Source organism: Lissotriton helveticus, chromosome 10 (assembly GCF_964261635.1).
Source record: "Lissotriton helveticus chromosome 10, aLisHel1.1, whole genome shotgun sequence".
In the NCBI taxonomy this organism is placed as follows: domain Eukaryota; kingdom Metazoa; phylum Chordata; class Amphibia; order Caudata; family Salamandridae; genus Lissotriton; species Lissotriton helveticus.
The window spans coordinates 135746449-135765522 of NC_136071.1; the positions used below are offsets into that span (position 1 = coordinate 135746449).

General features: G+C 43.3%; 1 protein-coding gene across 1 annotated transcript in view; it reads right to left on the reverse strand.

The window, feature by feature from the left end:
- IL21R (interleukin 21 receptor) overlaps positions 1-19074 on the reverse strand; it is a 192396-nt gene that overhangs the window by 114589 nt on the left and 58733 nt on the right. The window contains exon 2 of the mRNA XM_078664945.1: positions 7614-7699. Within this exon, the coding sequence (XP_078521071.1) occupies positions 7614-7698 (85 nt within the window). The 5' untranslated portion in view covers position 7699. The remainder of the gene's footprint in view (positions 1-7613; positions 7700-19074) is intronic.

Genomic DNA, 19074 nt, shown 5'->3' on the forward strand with positions numbered 1-19074 from the left:
TGGTACATATTGGTAAAGATTCTATGAAACCAGCCAATTTACCTATCAGTGAAAGAATCAAACGTAGCCAAAATGTCAAATAGGATTTTGATATTTCCTGACTCTCTACAGTTTATACAATAATTAAATTACACCTAAAGCATGCTTCTAAACCTTGCATCTTTATACCAATGACAAGAAACCTGGAAAAAGGAAGACGAAACAATATTTTAGTGACATCCGTAAACAACAGAACCCAAGCAGAATAATGTTAGCACAGTCTTTCTTGCTGCTGCCTTGTATAACAAAGTTACATTGTATTTTCCCTTCAGGAAGAAATAAAAATGGCTCTTTCACTCACCTTTTCCTTTCTTTGAATGGCATTTAGTTTGTGGTTGGGAAGGTGTTTTTCTCTGTTTATATGTTTACAGTGGTGAGGGCTATTTTTCCTTTTGGTGGGGTTTAATCAGTTATTATAGGTTTGAACCTAAAACAGGATGGCCTAGGAATATTGTGTTAGCAAGTGGGATAGTAGCATATTGGTTGCAGCCGGGTGGAACTGATGTGACCTCACAACCTCAACCTGAAGAAGGGGCTTGTCATGTGTGTCAGGCCCTGGGATGGCAATGAACATCGGTAAGATGCCCCCAGCAGAAGACTTGATATATGTTGATAAGGTCTCTTTGCTGTTTAGAAGGTGGTGTTGGTTATGGGTAATTTCTGGCACAAGTGGTGTTGGTTTGAATTGGGAGGACAGTAATGGAGAGACAGATCTGGATCAAAATGACGAGTATTTGGAGTTTGAAGAAGGTGAGATTATGAGGTGGTGAATGTCAAAAAGATATAACAAAAGGTGAAAGGCACTGTGGCGGACAAACGCGAAGGGCCGTCAGTGGCAGGTTGGGTCTAATGTGAAATGCGAAGTTGGGGTTTTTCAGGAGCACTCAGGTGTGTTGCCTAAAATGGAGGAAAAGTAGAAGTTTGTGCAGAAATTGGCTACAGAGTGGCAGGCATCAGGGCGGCCCTGGTCTTTAAACCAGGTATGTCAAAAAATTTCAAACTTGACATATTGGGGTCAGGAGTACTGGCAGTTGCTGATGCTGAAACACACAGTTATCAAAAGGAAAATATCTAATTGATAAAGGAATGGCATGAAGGATGTGAAGGTGGTAAGGGGAAATGGCCTTTCAACGTGGGCTGAGCCACGTGTGCTGTAAAGCGGAACAACGCTTGCCTGAACCACGCACCTTCCTTAAACACGCATATGCGCTAGAGTGGGCTAGAGGTCTGGATGGGTAGAGACAGGAAGCTCCGGACGCAGACAGGTAAATGGAGCTGGGTCCGGGTTTGTGGGAGTAATCTTCAGGGTTGGGGGCAGTTTTAGAGCTCAGTGCGGAGGGACTGGGGTTGGGGTCGTTTTTTGGCAGAGTCAGGGTTTTAGGCCTCAAGGTAGGGGTCCGAGTAGTTTTAAGGGCAGAGAGGGGGTCATTTTTAGGGCTCAGGGTGGGAGACTGGGGTCGGAGTATTTTTCAGCAGGGGCAGGGTTTTAGGCCTCAGGACAGGGGGAAGGGAATGGGTAGTTTTTGGGACTGTAACCCAGTGTTAGAGCTTAGGGTGATGGGTCAGGGTAGTTTTAAGGGCTGGGGCAAGGTAGATTATAGGGCTGGGGTATCGGGTGTTAGGGCGTAGGGCAGGTGGGATAAAATATGCAATTTACCACACATATCCCTTTAGCAATCATGCCTTTACAATGAAATTTGTTGTAAAGGCATGCATGGTAAGGGCAAGCATGGTTGTATCATACAACCGGTGGTGAGTGACTCTAAAAAGGAGTGTAAAGACAGAATTTGTGGCCGAGCAATGAATAATACTGATGATGTGCAGAAAAAGGAGAGTAAAGAGGTAAAGCACATGTAATTGCCAAAGATGGGGGGAAAGAGCCACTCAGGGATCATGTAATGAGTGCGGCAAAAGAAAAGATATCGAAAGAGGAGTATGTAAACATTTTTTAGTTACTCCATAGGGAAATGAGATCAAAGGATCTGTCAATGGAGAAGGAATGGAATCTTTTAGAGGGCCTAGAGTGCAGGTTAAGATTGAAAAATGGACAGTTGCATTTTTAATAAATTCAAGCGTATACTTTGAGAGGTTCCGGGAGCACAGTTGGGCCCTTTTTAAGTACATGGATGTAATTCATAAGGCCCAAATAACCTTTGGCTGTTAAGCCTGAGAACTGCATGATGCAGGATTTAGAGCAAGACTAGTGGAAGGTGCTGTAGGGAAGTGAAGGGAGCAAGAGCAAGACTTACGGTTGCAATGAATGGGTTCTACTAGGCCAGCCCTAACCACATACCTGCCAAGCAGGATACCCCTGGTTTATCAACCCGTCCATGGGTGGTCTACCCCGACAGGAGTGGACAGTTATGGAAGAGGGCAATCAGCACAGGTTGGAGCATGCTAGGTCCTTAACGGTGATGCATGCAGCTATTAATTTTGCAGATTCGGGCACAGGTGCTCAAAATGTGCCAATAAACACTGTTCAAAGCAAGGAGGATGGTATGTGCAGGGTAGTCAAGGACTGTCAAATCAGGCTCAGGCTTCCAGAGGAGGACAATGATATTCATGTGACACCCCCAGGTGAGCAAATAAGAAAGCAAGCTATCCCAGAAAATAATCTGATGGTCAAAATTTTTGAAAAAGCACTAAGTACCCTGAGTCTCTTAGCAGAAGCCCAAGTTACCTTATAAACATTTATCTTGTCCACTCCTTAACCAGCTGTAAATAGGATACTGTATGCTCATCTCGTATTGCATTGGTAGGTTTCTGTGCTGCACGTGAGAGAGTCGAATGTGGGATGTTGCAGGGATGTAGTGCAGCTTCCTTCCTTTGAATCATTGCAAAGTCACAATTTTTGCACAATTTGAATTTTTGCACCAGTATTCCTTGCAAATGAAGCATTTATGAGGGTGCGTCTGTGAGAAAGTTCTTTCCCGTGCTGGTATAAATGCCATTTTTGCATAGATCAAATAGTAAGTACGCCATTTAGGCACTGGATGAAGCAGCGCTTAATTTGTAAAATAGTAAGTGCCAGGCCCCCGAACAGGAGCCCACTGCAGCTTGCACCACCCATTACCGTGTCATCACTGCCAAAACAGCTACTAACCATCTCTCTCGCTTGCAAGTGCGACAGTTCTGATTATTCCGGGTCCCCAAAACTAAAGGAATGGCTAGGGAGGCAGGAATTAGTAATTTGTAATCTACATTGTATTCACATACAGCGTTTGTTCTGCTCATCTCTAAATTAGATGAGTAGCGCCACCATGTGGCAGACTGTGTTAAGTACGGTGTTGACAATTTAGTGTACCAGCCCCGGAAACCAATTAAGGTGCCCATTACGATCGCGGACGGACTTGCATCCGTCCGCGAGCCCTGAGTAGGAGGGAACGTCCGCATGTGCTGCGGCGTTCTCTCCTGTGCAATTAGGATGTGACCGCCACCCTGGCAGTCACATCATTTATTTTTAACATTGCGGCGGGTGCTGCTTGAAGCAGCACCCGCCGCAATGTTAAAAATGAAAGCTGTGCATTTGCATGCACAAAGTGGCAGGCACCGCGCGGTGCCTGCCGCTCTGTGCACGCAAATGCAAGGGGGTACCATAGGTACCCCCCTGCATTTCCGCCGGCCCGGAGGATGCGGAAAATCCTCCATCGTAATGTGCCCCTAAGTGTCGGTGCCGGGCACTGGAAACAACAGTCTCAAATCAAGCACTGGGATGCAGTAAGTCTTCTTTTACAACTTGATATTCAGTGCAGAGTTGAAATACACCGCTTTAAGGATCAGGTAATCTGGAACCCCGATTTGTGACTTGTTTGGGCTTGGAAGTTTGTCTGTACCAAAAAAACAATCCTCAGGGCCTATTTCCAGATGTCAGGTTGGCTGGTGCCTTACAAGGCCTGCTTTGGCAGATGACATCCGGTGCACGCGATCTCACAATGTCAATGCTTACCCCTTCTTCCTGTCTCTATTGTTGCAGCTTCACTGAGGTAAGCCTCAACCCAAGAAACAGCAGACAGGATGAGGGTGTCTACCGTGCTCTGCCTTCAATAACCAAAGCATGAGTCAGGAAAACCAAGGTCTCCTTTACACGAAGAAGCCACGTAAAGCGTGTCTTCAACCTTTATAAAGAAACCTATTGACTCCCCCAGTGCAGTTTCAATCAGTGTAATCTGTTCTCTTGGGTGAACATGTCCACTGATTGACCCAGCACATTATAGAACCTCCAGTTGAAAATGCATTCAGAGACCAGCCCAGAATTACAAAGACTTTTCGTCGGTTTGTGTTACTTTTTTAATGCAGACCCAATGCAAGTCTAATGGTGGGATTTACAATTCAATCCAACACAAATTGCGATTTGCCTTAGATAATCCAAAGTTATACAAAGCAGCACAATTCGCTGCCTTGTGCTACTTTGCGTCAAGGTGGCGTTCCATGGGTACTTCACGGGTGTACCCTTACAACCACCCATGGAATTCGGCTCAAATCCCTACCTTCAAAGAACTGTAGACAGGTATATGCACCACATCCTGTGCCTTCCCGAGGCAGGCGTAAATGGAGAAATGTTTTTGTTTCGCCTCGTTTTTTTCCACTTTGCATTTGTGATGCATTGTACTGCACACATGCAAGTGGGAAACGTCTTGAAGCACAGTTTTCATACAGGAAAGGGATCCTTGCCTATCAGCCGCGGCCGGTAGTGGGAGTACCGGCCGGGCGGCGACGTGGGGAGGGGTAGGGTGGGGGCTAGTAATGTATGGAATCCGGACCTTAACAGGTAAGTAACCATAAAAATAAAATAAAACGAATTTCGTTGCGCGCACTGCATCACCAAATGCACTCCCACTACCGGCCGCGGCTGTTGCCTATACAAAACTATGCTGACCACAACACAGACACCCTTGCACTATGGAACAAGCGGGCCTGCATTGGTGCACGGTTGCCAAAAGAGGGCCAGCGCAAGGACAGAGCAGACGGTACCCCTTCTTAGTAGGTATGGCGGAGTTCAGCTCTCTCCGATTCACAAAACACAGCAACTTTACTTGCTGCGCTGCGTTGCATGACTACTACATAAATCTGGCCCAGCATACTTATAGTGCCTTGAGGCAGCTTTGTGTTGCGTCTGGGGGCTAACAACAACAATAACAACAACAATAGTAAGGCTGGTAATAATAATTATAAAAAATTTAAAAAGCCTCCTCGACCGCCATTGGAGACTCCCTTTGTACTAGGGTTGAAAGCCTTCACTGGCAGAGATAGACCCAAATCCTGCTCACGTTGGTACCGACTGTTTGAGTGTGTTGTCAGGTTGTGTAACCTGGTTAGCAGTTGTGTAAAACCTCTGCATTCTTTTTTAACACAGTAAGTTTGCCTCTACTTGCCTTAAAATCCATTTGTGTAAATCAGAGTGTGCATTACTTCTGTTCTGATGTCTGTTCTTCTTTTATTTGTTACTTTTACATGTATATTTCCAAAGAAGGACAATCACTACAATTAAGTGATGTTTTTAACTGTCTTGACATTAAATACAAGCCAAGCCGGTAAAATACCAGTCAAGGGGCAACAATAGTTCCAGACGACGCTTGTTTAGTGCATGGGAAGTGTAATAAAGGAGTTGGTGCAGGTGTTTACGTCACTAAAGAGACTATGCATGGAAGCCAAGGACAGTGGGAAGTGGCCTCTTTTAATCAAATTCAATGCAATAATGGAGGTGAGAAGTGAAAGCACAAACCCACAAACTTCCAAGGAAGTAACGGGAAGTGACAGCACAAGACATTTTGAAACAATATTTACGGAAATTGAACGCTGCACAATGTTAACCCCTTCGATACTTATGACGGAACGGTTCCGTCATGAGCATCGGTTGGCCTGTGCTCATGACGGAACCGTTCCGTCATGAGCCCGTTGGCTCATTAGAACCTTCAGCACAGCGCGAAAATTCGCCCGCGCTGAAGCGGTTAATAAATACTGATTGAAACTGGAGTAAGCATACAAATACTGAACTATCAAAAGCTAATGGCATATATACTTTTCATAGCTCTGTACTCAAAATGGGTAAATCATAGTGATGGAAAAGCAGCCATTGGTGGACCAAACCATCCATATAGGGGTAGCAGTGGCTCTGCCTAGCTACCTACTCATTGACACCCCTTGTTGTATGAGCACAAATTTCCCCTCTCATTCTTTTGCACATGGCTCAGTCAAGATGGAGGGGTAGATGAGCGCAGGAAGCTTGTGCAGTCAATGCCCACTGTACATAATCAATTCATAATGGAGGATTTTCCGGCATGTACCCTGAATCTAGCACTTTTCAACAGTAACAACTACATCTCACAAATCTTGATGGCGTTGCTCCCGTTCACAAGTCTAGGTTTTGCTAGATTCTCTTGTATAAGGTAATCCAAAAAGGAGCATACCCACATTTCCTGAGCTCTGTCAGCATCCATATTGCGAAGCAAGCAGTCAAAGGCTTACTTTCAGGTAACTATACTTGAGAATAAATTGAGGAGATCAGCAGTCCTATGTTTTATTGAGCTTATCATTGGTCAGGTCCAAGGATGTGAAGCGATGACTGCGTCATGTGCAAGGCCCGGCTTTAGTTGCCTCTTAAAGCCTGTGGTTCTCTTATATGGCTAAACTGCCCAACACATTTGATCTGGTTTCATATCATACCATTGGATTAGATGCTACGCACAATCAAATACATTCCAGGATGTAATAGTCCAGAAGATCTAGTGGTGGCACTACTGGGGCTCAGAGAAGTTACTAACCCGGATGTATTAACATTTGCTGAGCTCATCCTCACCAAGCTTTATAGGTCTGGTAGGTCCTAAATAGCAATGCGATGGAAGGAAAGAGTAAGTCCATGATGACCTTATAGCAACTCTGGAACATTTCAGCAATGCAAAAGCAGACATATGCAATGCATCAAAAGAGACATACATTCAACATGGCCTCCTCTATAGACTTCTGCTAGAACTAATATAGCAATACCCTGTTCTCAGAGGCTGACCGCTGTGGATCTATATTAATGAGATATAGAGTACCCAGGGCCAGGTTGGCCATAGCACGCACCAGCCATTTTCCCTGTGGGCGGCAAGGGTGGGGGTCGATTTTGGATCCCAGGGGAGGCCATTTTTGTTACCGGGAGCCGATTTTGCAGCATAGCTACAATATTGGCCCCCTTTAACAAAAGCGGGAGAGGTGAGATGGGAGTGGTGCTTCCAACTAGCACCACCCCCCCATGACGGCCATGCTGTTTGCCAGGGCCGGTTTCGGTTCCCAGTCCGGCCCTGAGAGTACCTGGACACGCTGGACCTAATGAGTAATGCAGACAGGTGGGTCCTTATACAAAATGTGATACTTCTGGCTTTGGTGGAGAAGGGGGTAAGCTGGGAAGTTGCTTTGTTGTCATAAAGTTTACTTTATGAATTGCAAGCAGTCTTAATGGAAATCTAAATATTTTCAATGGTCTAAGATGGATAAACTTCAAAATATAATATTGTTTTATCATTATGTATGTGTGGTAATTAATAACATATATTGAAAACAAAAATAGTAATCATTTCTAAAAAAACACTTACGCTTTTGAATGAAGCCATAAATTAGGCAGAATAGCAAAACAGAGTGTAAATCTGGGGTCCCCCTCATGTTGATCCTGAAAGCCATCCTGTTAAAAAACAAAAACACAAACTATTGATACATTGAAACTATTCAAGAACAGGTTTCTGAAAGTAGCAGGTCTACCAAGCCTCTCGCTCACTGTCTTCAATCCTCCCTGCACACTGCCCCTTGCAGAGCTCTGCTTTCTACCACCGCACCCTCAGCCAGCACCAGGGGCGCAACTAGACCCGAAATTCAGGAGGGAGGGGGGCTAACACACACAGCCAGTGCTGGCCCTAGCACTGGTGGCACATGGCGTAACAGTTTTCTTTGGCACCCCTCCCCCATTTCTTCCTTCTCCATGAATTCCCTCACTACCACTCACCAACAATGCACCTCATCTCTCTATAGCACCTATCGGACAAACATATCATTTTTTTTATAGCAGTACTCATAGTTTACTCACATTCAGTTCTGTGATCTGCTTGGTACACGTTCTTTGCGTCAGGCACATTAACCCTCTGCGCTGTGTGGACGTGGAAGTGCCCTTGTGAGTGCACGGTGAGTGATTCGATAGTGTGAGAGTAGGGTAAGAGGAGTGACTGCAGGGTGAGTGAGGTGGCCATATGAATTTGGGTGCAGGTGTAAGGGCAACGTGGGATGAATGAATGCATGGTTAGTGATGGGCTTGTGTGAGTGAGATTACAGATTGAGCAGTGAGGGGCACAGGTAAGTGAAGTGTCACATGAGTGCAGGGTCAGTAGTGTGCTCGTGTGACTGCAGGGTGAGGTACAGGTTGAACAGCTCAAGTGCATTGTGAGTGCAGAGTGATCACTGTGAGTGCAGGGTGAGTGGGTGAATGGTGTGAGCGCATAGTGATCAGTGTGAGTGCATTGTGATCGCTGTGAATGCAGGGTGAGCGTGAACGTGAAGGGCGAGAATGAGGAGTGTGTTTTCTGATTACAGGGTGATTCCCAGACACTTGAAGTAACTCAGCATGTTATTGACGGCGGAATAGGGTTCAGATATAAGTTCAACTATTGCTATTATGGCATTATTCAGGGATCGTGGGCGGAGGCAATATATAATATGCTGATCTTGCCAAACATCCTGTTTTATGATTAGGGTTGCCAGCTCATTAATTTGATGTTCCAAAAATAAACAGTCACCTAAAGCCTTATTTTCAGCACTTATCTGTGCATACTTTGAACAGTAAATATAAATAGAAAGCACTTTTGATTGTGTTCTAGGGCTGCCTAAATGATCAATGACTGTTAATTAAAGGGAACAAAGACAGAAAAGTCACATTACAAATTAATACATCATTTTTTATTTATAACCCTATTTAGTGTCTTTGCAGGTTCTTTAAACAACACATGGCTGGCATTTTTCTCCTACTTTATATTCCTTTTCATGAAATGCATTCTCACACTACGACAAAGGAATAGGCAGAGTGGAGGCCTTGGGGGTACTGGAACCAGAAAAAAAAGCCTCAGTAACCAGTTTACAAAGCTATGTAAATATGCAAATGTTCTTTAAAGACCTGTGAAAAACTCGGATGTGCTGGAGATAAGACTCCAGACATTGCCCAGCTGAGCCCACAGCAGCTCGAGCTGAGACACACAACGGGGGCGGCTGGGGGTGGGGCTGAGGCCCTTTTTAGCTCTATGGGCGTTGCATACCTGGCCAGCGTCACATACCCAGCGCCCACCCAGCCGCCACACCCCCAGCTAGTGCCCTGCTCCAACACCCTTTATGAGCTCCTTACTGACAATCCGTTCTGACTTTGGGTGCATTGGCCCCAGTAGTAAGGGGAGGGAGGGCGGGCGGGGCTCCTGTCAGTCACTGATTCCTCCTCCTCCCATTGGCAGAAGTTGAATAGAGGTGTGAACCCCTCTTAAGTTTGTAGCCTAGGCCTCCCACATGTGCTTTTGTTCTCTGACCCAAGCAGTTTTAGGCGCTTAGAGCATAAAAACAAATCAACATAACTAAGATGTTTCCTAACAATTCTCTGGACAGGAAGGTCTGAATTCCACCACATCCGCTTTAGGGCCATGCCTCGTGTGACCTCAAAAATAAATAAAAAAATAATACGATAATATTTCACCAACTTCAGAAAACATAGAATTAGATCAAAAACCAAAAGTACAAAGGAATGCTTATTCATAAAATGAATAAAAACGTATTTATTTACCATGCCCATGGCATCTTTCTCACCAGCAGTGAGCAATGATAAAGGTTCCACAGATTAATAGATACAGTCATGCTGCTTAACATATTTTGTGGTTAGCAATCTGAAATGATGCCAGGAAATTATTTGCAGACTGTCAGTAATAAGTAGTCCTTACAAGAAGCATTACCGTCGCTGTGTCAAAATCAACCCACAATAAACCTGTGATAGCTTCATTTCCTGAATAACTACTGCATCATTTTTTATCTTCTGTGCAAAAACAGGTAATTACATATGTGACTGTGCATGTTGTTAACAGCATAGCACAGCTAGGCTTGGTCCAACAACCTTCCAACTCAACCTTTTCACTCCAGGCAAGGACAAAAAGAACATTTTATTGTACCTATGTCGATACTTTATTTGTAAAGTGTGTACATACAACTGGGAAATGCCTCGGAATTATATGGATGGTCCTTAGTGGACATTGCGAGGGCCACAGACGTTTTAGAGTAGAAAGAGGGAAGGTTGCAGCTGGTGCTTAATTTGTAAAAAAATAAAACATAACATCTTGTCAGGAGGCCACTGCAGCTTGCACCACACATGGCCTCTGGTATGCTGCCAATGATAGTAACAACACAACTACTGACCATCACACTCCTACAAGTGGGACAAAGCTGACAATTCCAGGCCCCCAAATTTATAAGAATGACTTGGGCAGCAGGTAAAGTCTGTTTAAATATATATATAATTAATAACTGACTGTTGTTGTGCGGTCATCTCTAAATTAGCCAGATAGTGCCACCTTGCTGTAGACTGTCACAAGTGCCAGTGTTGACAATTAAGTGCGGATGCCGAGCACCAGAAACCACTGGCTCAAATTAAGCAATGATTGCAGTGCTATAGTCCGAGTGGAAGGTACTATTTTAAGTGGTAGCACAGGACGGGATGGGAATGCAGTAGGTGGAAACAGGTCAGTTATGAGCCAGCCCCAGTATTATCTGGGGCAGGCCTGGAAATATATGAATCTGACCCAGCTGTGAATCAGGTTTGAAGTCTCTGACATATGTAGTAGAAATATGGTCCTAACCATTGCTATGAGGTAGTGGTGGATCTTCAGGAAGTGACAATGTGGTTAGAATTGGCAGAAGTCGGGCTCTGAGAAGCTAGTATGACCTGAAAGTGCGGGAGAGATATTCCTGTGCCAGGAAAAATGTTCGGAAGTGAGATTATTTTTGATAAGGAGCCAGGTTGGTGGCATGACGGGTGGTGTGAAATGGTCCCTGTCAGGGCACAAGTCCTAAAGAACAGTAGTGGGGGGACAAACCAAGTTAGGCAGAATGCAAGTGACATCACGGCACATTATATCACAATGCATGATACTGCACATGGCATCACAGGAAGTGACATCACAGGAAGTGGTATCACAACTCATGGCCTCAAGGGAAGTGACATCAGATTGCAACAACTTAGACATGTGTTAAGCAGTTATATCATGAGTATATTTGAGCACTTTATAAGATTTAACAAGTGAAATTTTGCGTCCGGGTTGTACCAAAAATGTGATGCAACCCTGACACAAAATCTGGGCCTCAAAGTATAATTGTAATTTTTTTCTAACTCCAAACGATATTGGCAGCAAGAAGAAGTGTGCCAGTAAACCTGTTCTGCTCAATTGAGTGCAAAGTCTGTATTCAAAAATATCTTATCGGGTTAAGGCACCTGCTGCAGAGATCTGTGATGCCCAGTAAATCTCAAGGAATAATAATAATAATGATAAGATAACTCTGGAGGTTAACCCATTTGCTGGAGAGAACTGTGTTTTGTCTAGTCCCAGTTTTGAACCAAATTAGCATAGAGGGGTAATATGTCTCCTGCAAATCACGCCATGTAACATGCAGACGGCAGATTTTTATTTTGTGCAGCTATAAGTGGGTTACAGCTTTTACCACAAATATCCTTTTGTTACGTGCAGTTCATAAATTGGGTGGACAGTCAAGATATCGATTTTTAAATATCGTAGCACAGTATATCGAGTTTTAAATTCGTAGGGACAAAATATCGAAGTCAAGAATATCTACAACCAGAATATCGAAGTTAAGGTAAGAAATATCGATGTTGCAAATATGGAAGTATTTAATATTATTAAATATTTTTTTTTTTATATATTTCTTTCCCCTAAATTTATTAATAAGTCATTATTTAATTACAGTATTTATTTAATTTATAAGTATGTTATTTTTAAAAGCTACGTTGGCCAACGCTTTCCCTACTGTTGCACTCACTGGAGTGGAAACAGTAATTTTCACCCCTACGCTATCCAGCGCTTTCCCTACTGTTGCACTCTCTGGAGTGGGAATAGTAATTTTTACCCCTACACTATCCAATGCTTTCCCTACTGTTGCACTCTCTAGAGTGGGAATTGTAATATTTACCCCTACGCGATCCAACGCTTTCCCTACTGTTGCACTCACTGGATTGGGAATAGTAATTTTTACCCCTATGCTATCCAATGCTTTTCTTACTGTTGCACTCTCCCGGAAGTGGGAATAGTAATTTTTACCCCTACGCTATCCAGCGCTTTCCCTACTGTTGCACTCACTGGAGTGGGAATAGTAATTTTTACCCCTACGCTATCCAGCTCTTTCCCTACTGTTGCCCTCTCTGAAGTGGGAATAGTAATTTTTGCCCCTACACTATCCAGCGCTTTCACTATTGTTGCACTCACTGGAGTGAGAATAGTAATTTTTACCCCTACGCTATCCAGCGCTTTCCCTACTGTTGCACTCTCTGGAGTGGAAATAGTAATTTTTATCCCTACGCTATCCAACGCTTTCCCTAATGTTGCACTATGTGGCATAAGTATATACATAAATTTATAGGTATATGTTTAATTTATGTTAACATTTAATGTATTAATTATTTTTTTTTTATATATATTAATATTTGTAACTATATTTCTTTTAATTATATGTATTATTTACTTAATTTTACATTATTATTAAAACATTTTAAAAAACATATTTTTAACAACTATATTTTTTTCGATATTTTTGTACTTACCTTTATGTAGATTGGACTTCGATATTTTTGACTTCTATATTTATGTGTCGATATTTTTGCAGGTCGATTTTCTGTCCGTTGATTTTCTGTCACACATTCCATATATTGTAATGCTTCTAATATCGCACAGTGAGCTTTGAAGGATGTGTGACTCTTATACCTTGTAACCCTCAATGTATGTAATGCATCCTGTACATTGATTTACACACATATGATTTATTGTCAATGTATAATGTTTACGTATGATGTAACACGCTCTGACTCATTGCACTGCGATGAGTAGCACTATAAAAGAAATACAACAAAATAGTGGTATTTAAATTCTTATTTGTGTAAATACTGGAAGGGGCCAACATATCTGACATTCCCGCAATGTATATCTCTTATATACAGGGACTGAACAAAGTCAAAAGCATTCCTCTCTTAAATATATATGTGAAGTGGTAAGCAGTGTGCCTTAGTTTCTTCTCCTTTGCATTTAGGTGTAAGGCCCCAGCTAGCTCGCATCCGGTATTCTCGAACAAATGTAGGCCTGATGGCCCCTTAGCTTCAGCCTTCGTTTTGGGCCAGCTGGAATTTAAAATAAGAAAGCCCCCTCACTGCCTGCAGGTTGCTTCTCAGAATGAAAGCAGACAACGTGCAGGTGCTGCTGAAAGTGTACCGTGTCTGAAACCTACCCCAGGACGAATTCAGCATATTTTAGTGGTCCAGGGTCTTGGCAGGGTGGACAGCATCAACACTGTGAAAATAGTGGGTGGACGGACACCATGTACCCCCGTGTACCCCCGACTTTTCCCTGGTCCCTGCGATGTACACAGTACAAAGAAGACATAAAAAGCGTATGGTTGCAATGCATAGTTACTGCCACTGCTTCAGATAAGACGTTTGTGGATAACTTTAAGTCCAGAAAAGCCCAAAAACCTCCAGAAAATGTTTCCTTACTGTGGTACTTGGTTAAATCATGCAAACTTGTAAGCTTTTCCAGAAGATACCTTCATTAGCATCTCATCCACAGCAACTGCCAACTCCAAGTACCCTTTATCAAAACCAACCACCCCCTACATTCTAGAATAGTGTCTTCCAGCATTGGCACTCCATTTAAAGTTCCACTGCATCGGCCAGTCTCCCGGATACCACACCTACTTTGCATCATGCTTAAATGATGACTTCCAAGCATGGTTCTTCAGAGGTGTTCTGAAACTGTCCGAAGTAGGAGTCCCGTCTCCTTCCAAGACCAATGCCCTTATTTGGATTCATATGAATCTCATTGGCTGCTATCTCTTCCAATTGGCTCTAAGAATTGAAAGCTAACTACTTTGATATTTTTAATCCGAAAAGTTTCTGCATGAAATTATTTATATCTTTAGAGATGTGGAAAGACTTCCAAAATTTGGGGCCTGGAATTTTACGACTTAATGTCTAAAAATGAAACTCAAGCTTTGGTTACTGCTTTGTGAGAACAAGATGTTGGGACTTAAAAGAGAGAGAGAGAAAGGGTGGGAAGAAAGAGAGAAACAGAGAGGGTTTCTGCTACAGAGGAACATTAACCCGTGTACTTGGGTAGACCTTCAAGTAAATGCAGTGTTGGCCACATTTTTAAAACATTTGCAAGCGGCAAAAGCTCCACTCCGAAAACACCAATCGCATTTACTGACTAAGCTTTGGTCTCCCTTGACTCCATGGCCAAGGGAAGATAAGGAACTTTGAGTCTGTAGTTCCGGGAGATGTCAAATTGAATGTTTTCTGTCATCAGAAGTGAGGAAATAGCATGGTTACACCAACATTTCGGAGTTGGTGTATTAGGGGATTGTGGTACAAACCACAATAGAAAGCATCCCCTAACAGTTCAGGGTACCAGATATTGTCCTGGAAAGGAATGTCCTGGGCTCATGAATTAAAAAATAAAAGGCGAGAAGAACTAAATCCAGATATTGTTGCCCTCAACACTCCCAAACACTTTTATTTGATAATTGGGTTGGGCTTCTGCAAGCGAACAAGGCATAGGAGCTGCTAACGTGAAGTTTAGGCTACAATCACTCACAATACTCACTCTTCCAGGGTGCAAGAGATGATGGCTACTTTTCTTCCTAGTCCATGATATTCTTGACTCACAAAATTCAAATCACATTCGGATAAAAAAATGTGGATACCGTGGATAAGATCTCACAGACCACCTTTGCAAAGCAGAAGTAGCCACTATGTATGCACTATAACTTATATCCCAGAAACCTAACTCAGAAACAGTAAGAAGGTCTTCTGTACATATTTTCATGGAAAGGGTGGGAAACAATTCATTATTTTGTTCAATGGAGGGAAGAAGGCAGGATTATCCTTAGGGTGGGAGAATTCGAATTTCTTTGAAAAGAAACATATTGTGAACTCCTTTCTGAAGTGGAGTTTGATCTGTTGTGGGTGGATATTATTCTGCACAGCTTGAAAAGGCTTGTCTCTCTAGCCTTTTTCTTTTCGTATCTTCTGGTTTCCGGCTTGGCAGTGTCATGACTGAATGTGCTGCATCGAAATGAATTGATGAGTAACGGAGACATGTTGGTTGTTACTGCAGTGCTCTGTGGTTAACACAGCAGGCCTTGAGGATGATGTGTGGCAGTGGTGGTAGCCACTGTAGTTGCAAAAGTGTGTGGGTAATGTTGTCTTATTTCTTTATATCTTCGGTGACTCCTGAAGCAGCAACCAGGCCACTTTTCAGACATGCCATCTAGTAAGCTTTGCTCATGACAGGGTATGGTGGTTCTTTAGTTTGCTGTGTGGGAGTATCATCCTATCTCAAGAGCAGCACTATGTTGCCCCATGGTGAGTTTTCTTGGTGATGTGGGTCCTAAAGAGGTTGCTGAGAGGGATGAACCCAAGTGAATTTGCGTTTACAATGCGTGATGATGTGAATTCTTCCAGAACGTTTTGGAGAACCACTCCTAGAGGTAGGGGTCATTAGAACTGATGACAATACTGATGACCGCTGACTTGGTTCAGTTTTATGCCCACACCAGACATCAAGGCTTGCATGTTGGTGACACACTCTTTGAGTCTGAAGATAGCACTGTTTTAGACATAGACTATCACGTATCGCTGGGTGTGCCTTCAGCATTCTGGTGAATTTGATTTTTTGGTTGGATAAGATTACTAAGAAGTTAATTAGGGCTTCATGGTAAATGCAGATGAGGGCTGGTAATAGATTGGGGATGTACAGGACACAGCGCTTCATTGGACAACATTTCTCTCATATCTGATGCTCGGAAAGTACCACTGTAGTAATCTCTACACCAATCTCATGATTCTCACACTTTCTGTTTAAGGTAGCCTGACTTCCCACAGGAGCTGTACCATTCACCAAAAAGTATGAGTAAAGGAGCGTGTGAGAGGATGGCTGTTGGATTCAGGGACTCTTTTGGAGAGGGAAGAATCCATGATAGCAAAGGCATGTAGGTGGTATAAAGGTTATGCAAAATGTTACAAATAAATAAATATAAATCAGATAAAATGGCATTAAGTCACCTCAAAAAGCATGGTCAGATGTCCTTGCTGAAGTTTAACCCTTCCAGCTCAGCAATGAGAAGTGCTGGTCCTGACAGGATTCACATCTGCTTTTTTAAATAATTCCAAACAGGAGGAAGCAAACCTGGTTTCTGCCAGAGGAGCCACTCAGCAGGATCAGTTCATCAGCAGGCGAATGTTGGCGTCCACTATAGCCCCTTTGTCTCTCGAGTTATTAGCAGCTACACATCTATGTCTGTTTCGTCTGTTTCCTTTGCTCAATGTGGCGGTTTGTATCCTGCATCTACTTTGTAGCCGCTTCCTTTCTCCAGATTTTTCAGAGTAGACTAGTCTAGTTTAGAGATGTCAAACAAAGAAGAGAAGGCTTAGAACAATATCCTTCTCAATCAACAGGCTTCTGACCAGAATTAATCTTGAGCTCAAAACAGAGGACTTATTTGTTGTGAGTCCTCAACTATTTAGGCCCTGTAAGCACTGTTTTCCCATGGTTGCCTCATTTTTTTACCAGAAGAAAATTGGACTTGGAGGTATTTAGGGCACCTAGTAAATAATCTGTCATGGGCAATAGTAATTTTGGGTGCATAAATGTCACCCCTATTCGACCAGCTCAAAAAAGGAGCCTCACCCTGACAGGGCAATCAAATATCATCTCAGTTTTTGAACAGTCAGGCACAAGTTTACAGACGTTCCACTCCCACATTGAAAAGAGTGCAACAGAGGATTAGGAGGCCATGGGGCAGATTTACAAGCCCCTTGCGTCACTTTTGCGCAGTCGTTGCGTCACTTTTGTGATGCAGCACTAGCGTAAAAGTTGCGGCACATTTACAACGTGACGCATCTAGGGAGATGCGTCATGTTGTAAAGCCCTGCATGACATTATACCTGCGTCACGTGTATTTAGGGCTCCCGGTTTTATGGTATTTATTTTTTTACCATTTCCGTCTGTATTTATCCATTTTTTTTGCCCATCTTATTGGTATTTATCCATATTTATTTTGTGTTTTGAGACTGTACGGAGTCACAAAATTGTATATTTCCGCATTTATTTAACTGATAAACATGCACTCATACTTTGATGCCTGTCGTGTTTCCGCAAATTCAGCCGACCAAATATAGCAAAACACTACAACTACAGGTAAATATGAGCATTATAATACAAATCTATGTTACCATACACCTGTTGTCCTAGAAATCACGAAAAACAGCATGGAGAGTCGCCCTCAAGAAGCCCAATTTACTGTATTTTTCCGCTTTTAAAAATAACTACAGACAGGAAACACTTTGTTTTCGGTCTGTAATTATCTGTAAAAACAGAAAAACGGGAGCCTTAGTTATAATGTATGCAGGGTAGGCGTTCCCATGCAGGAAAGCCTTGTAAAAGTGATGCAGTGAAATCTACAAGATCTCACTGCGTGACTTTTAGGACACCACTGCGTCAAAACCTTACGCCTGCTTGAAGCAGGCTTAAGGAGTGACGCAGTGTATTGGGAATAGGCCGCAACATGCATTGCTGGACTTGCGTCGTGCTTGCGACACAACTCCAGCAATGCGTGACTTTTCCGTCAACAGATGCGTCAGACTTTCTGATGCATCTGTCAATCCTTGCGCAATGGTGCGCTGTATTGTAAATACAGCGCATCCATGGTGACGCAAGGGTTTTGCATGGTGGCGCAGGGAAAGTGACGCATCTCTACAGATGCATCACTTTCTTTTAATTCTCCCCCCATGTGTCCAATGGGCTGTTTCAGCACTCTGTACGGGGGTGGTCGAGGGGGGATTAGGCAGTACAAAGGTCGACTCTTGCACCCTTAGCTTCACTAACCTGGGATCTTAGGACAGTCCTTGTGGGGGACAAGGGTTTGGGAGAGGTGGGATAGCAAAGGTAATTGGGGGTGCTGCAGCTTAATGGCTGCTTGCCCCCCCCCCTCCCACACCCTTGCATTTCGGTCTGGGGCGATCACTGGGCTGTACTAAAGCTCTGTGCTGCAGAACTGAAACTAGTGTGGCCTCGTTATCTGAAATGCTCCCCCAGTTTTCTGCAAAGTCTCTGCCCACTAGCTGCTTATGCACTTTTAATAAGGTTATCATATTTTTATCAGACAAATCTGGGACATCCCCTGTCTCAGCGTGACTGAGCAGGCAGGTGCAGCAGTGTGAGAGCCGGTCCATTCTAAGGGGACTTTGGTGGGTTTCCCCTTCAAGTTTAATTTTACAGAAGGCCGAATATTGCACCTAAAAGTTCATTTGCCACCTAATTGGCACTTCAAGTTAAAAGTATGCACTTTAGACAGTGCAATTGCATAATAGCAGCAGGTGCATAGCGGTGCCCTGCTCAAAAGCACTCTTTCATGGTGCGGCCCTTTGCCTGGTCAGTTCTACTTCATCACACACACATACTGCATTATTTTGCCAGCCTTTTTTTGCTTGACTTGCTAAACAGACATGACAGTGTTGGAAAGGAGAATGTAAAGCAGTTGAAAGGCTACTTGGTATCCCTGCTTAGAATCTAAGCTTCCCCACTTGATAATTTTGCACCGGGTTTGCATCACAAAAGTGACAAAAAAGTGGCGCAAAGTGTTTATTTGTCATTAACCTTTAAGTGCAAAACATGTTTTGTGCTGAAAAGTTGCCTGCAGGTAATGCAAACTGCTTTGCGGTACTTTACGTCAAGGGGGCATTCTATGGTTAACGTAGTCGTTTCC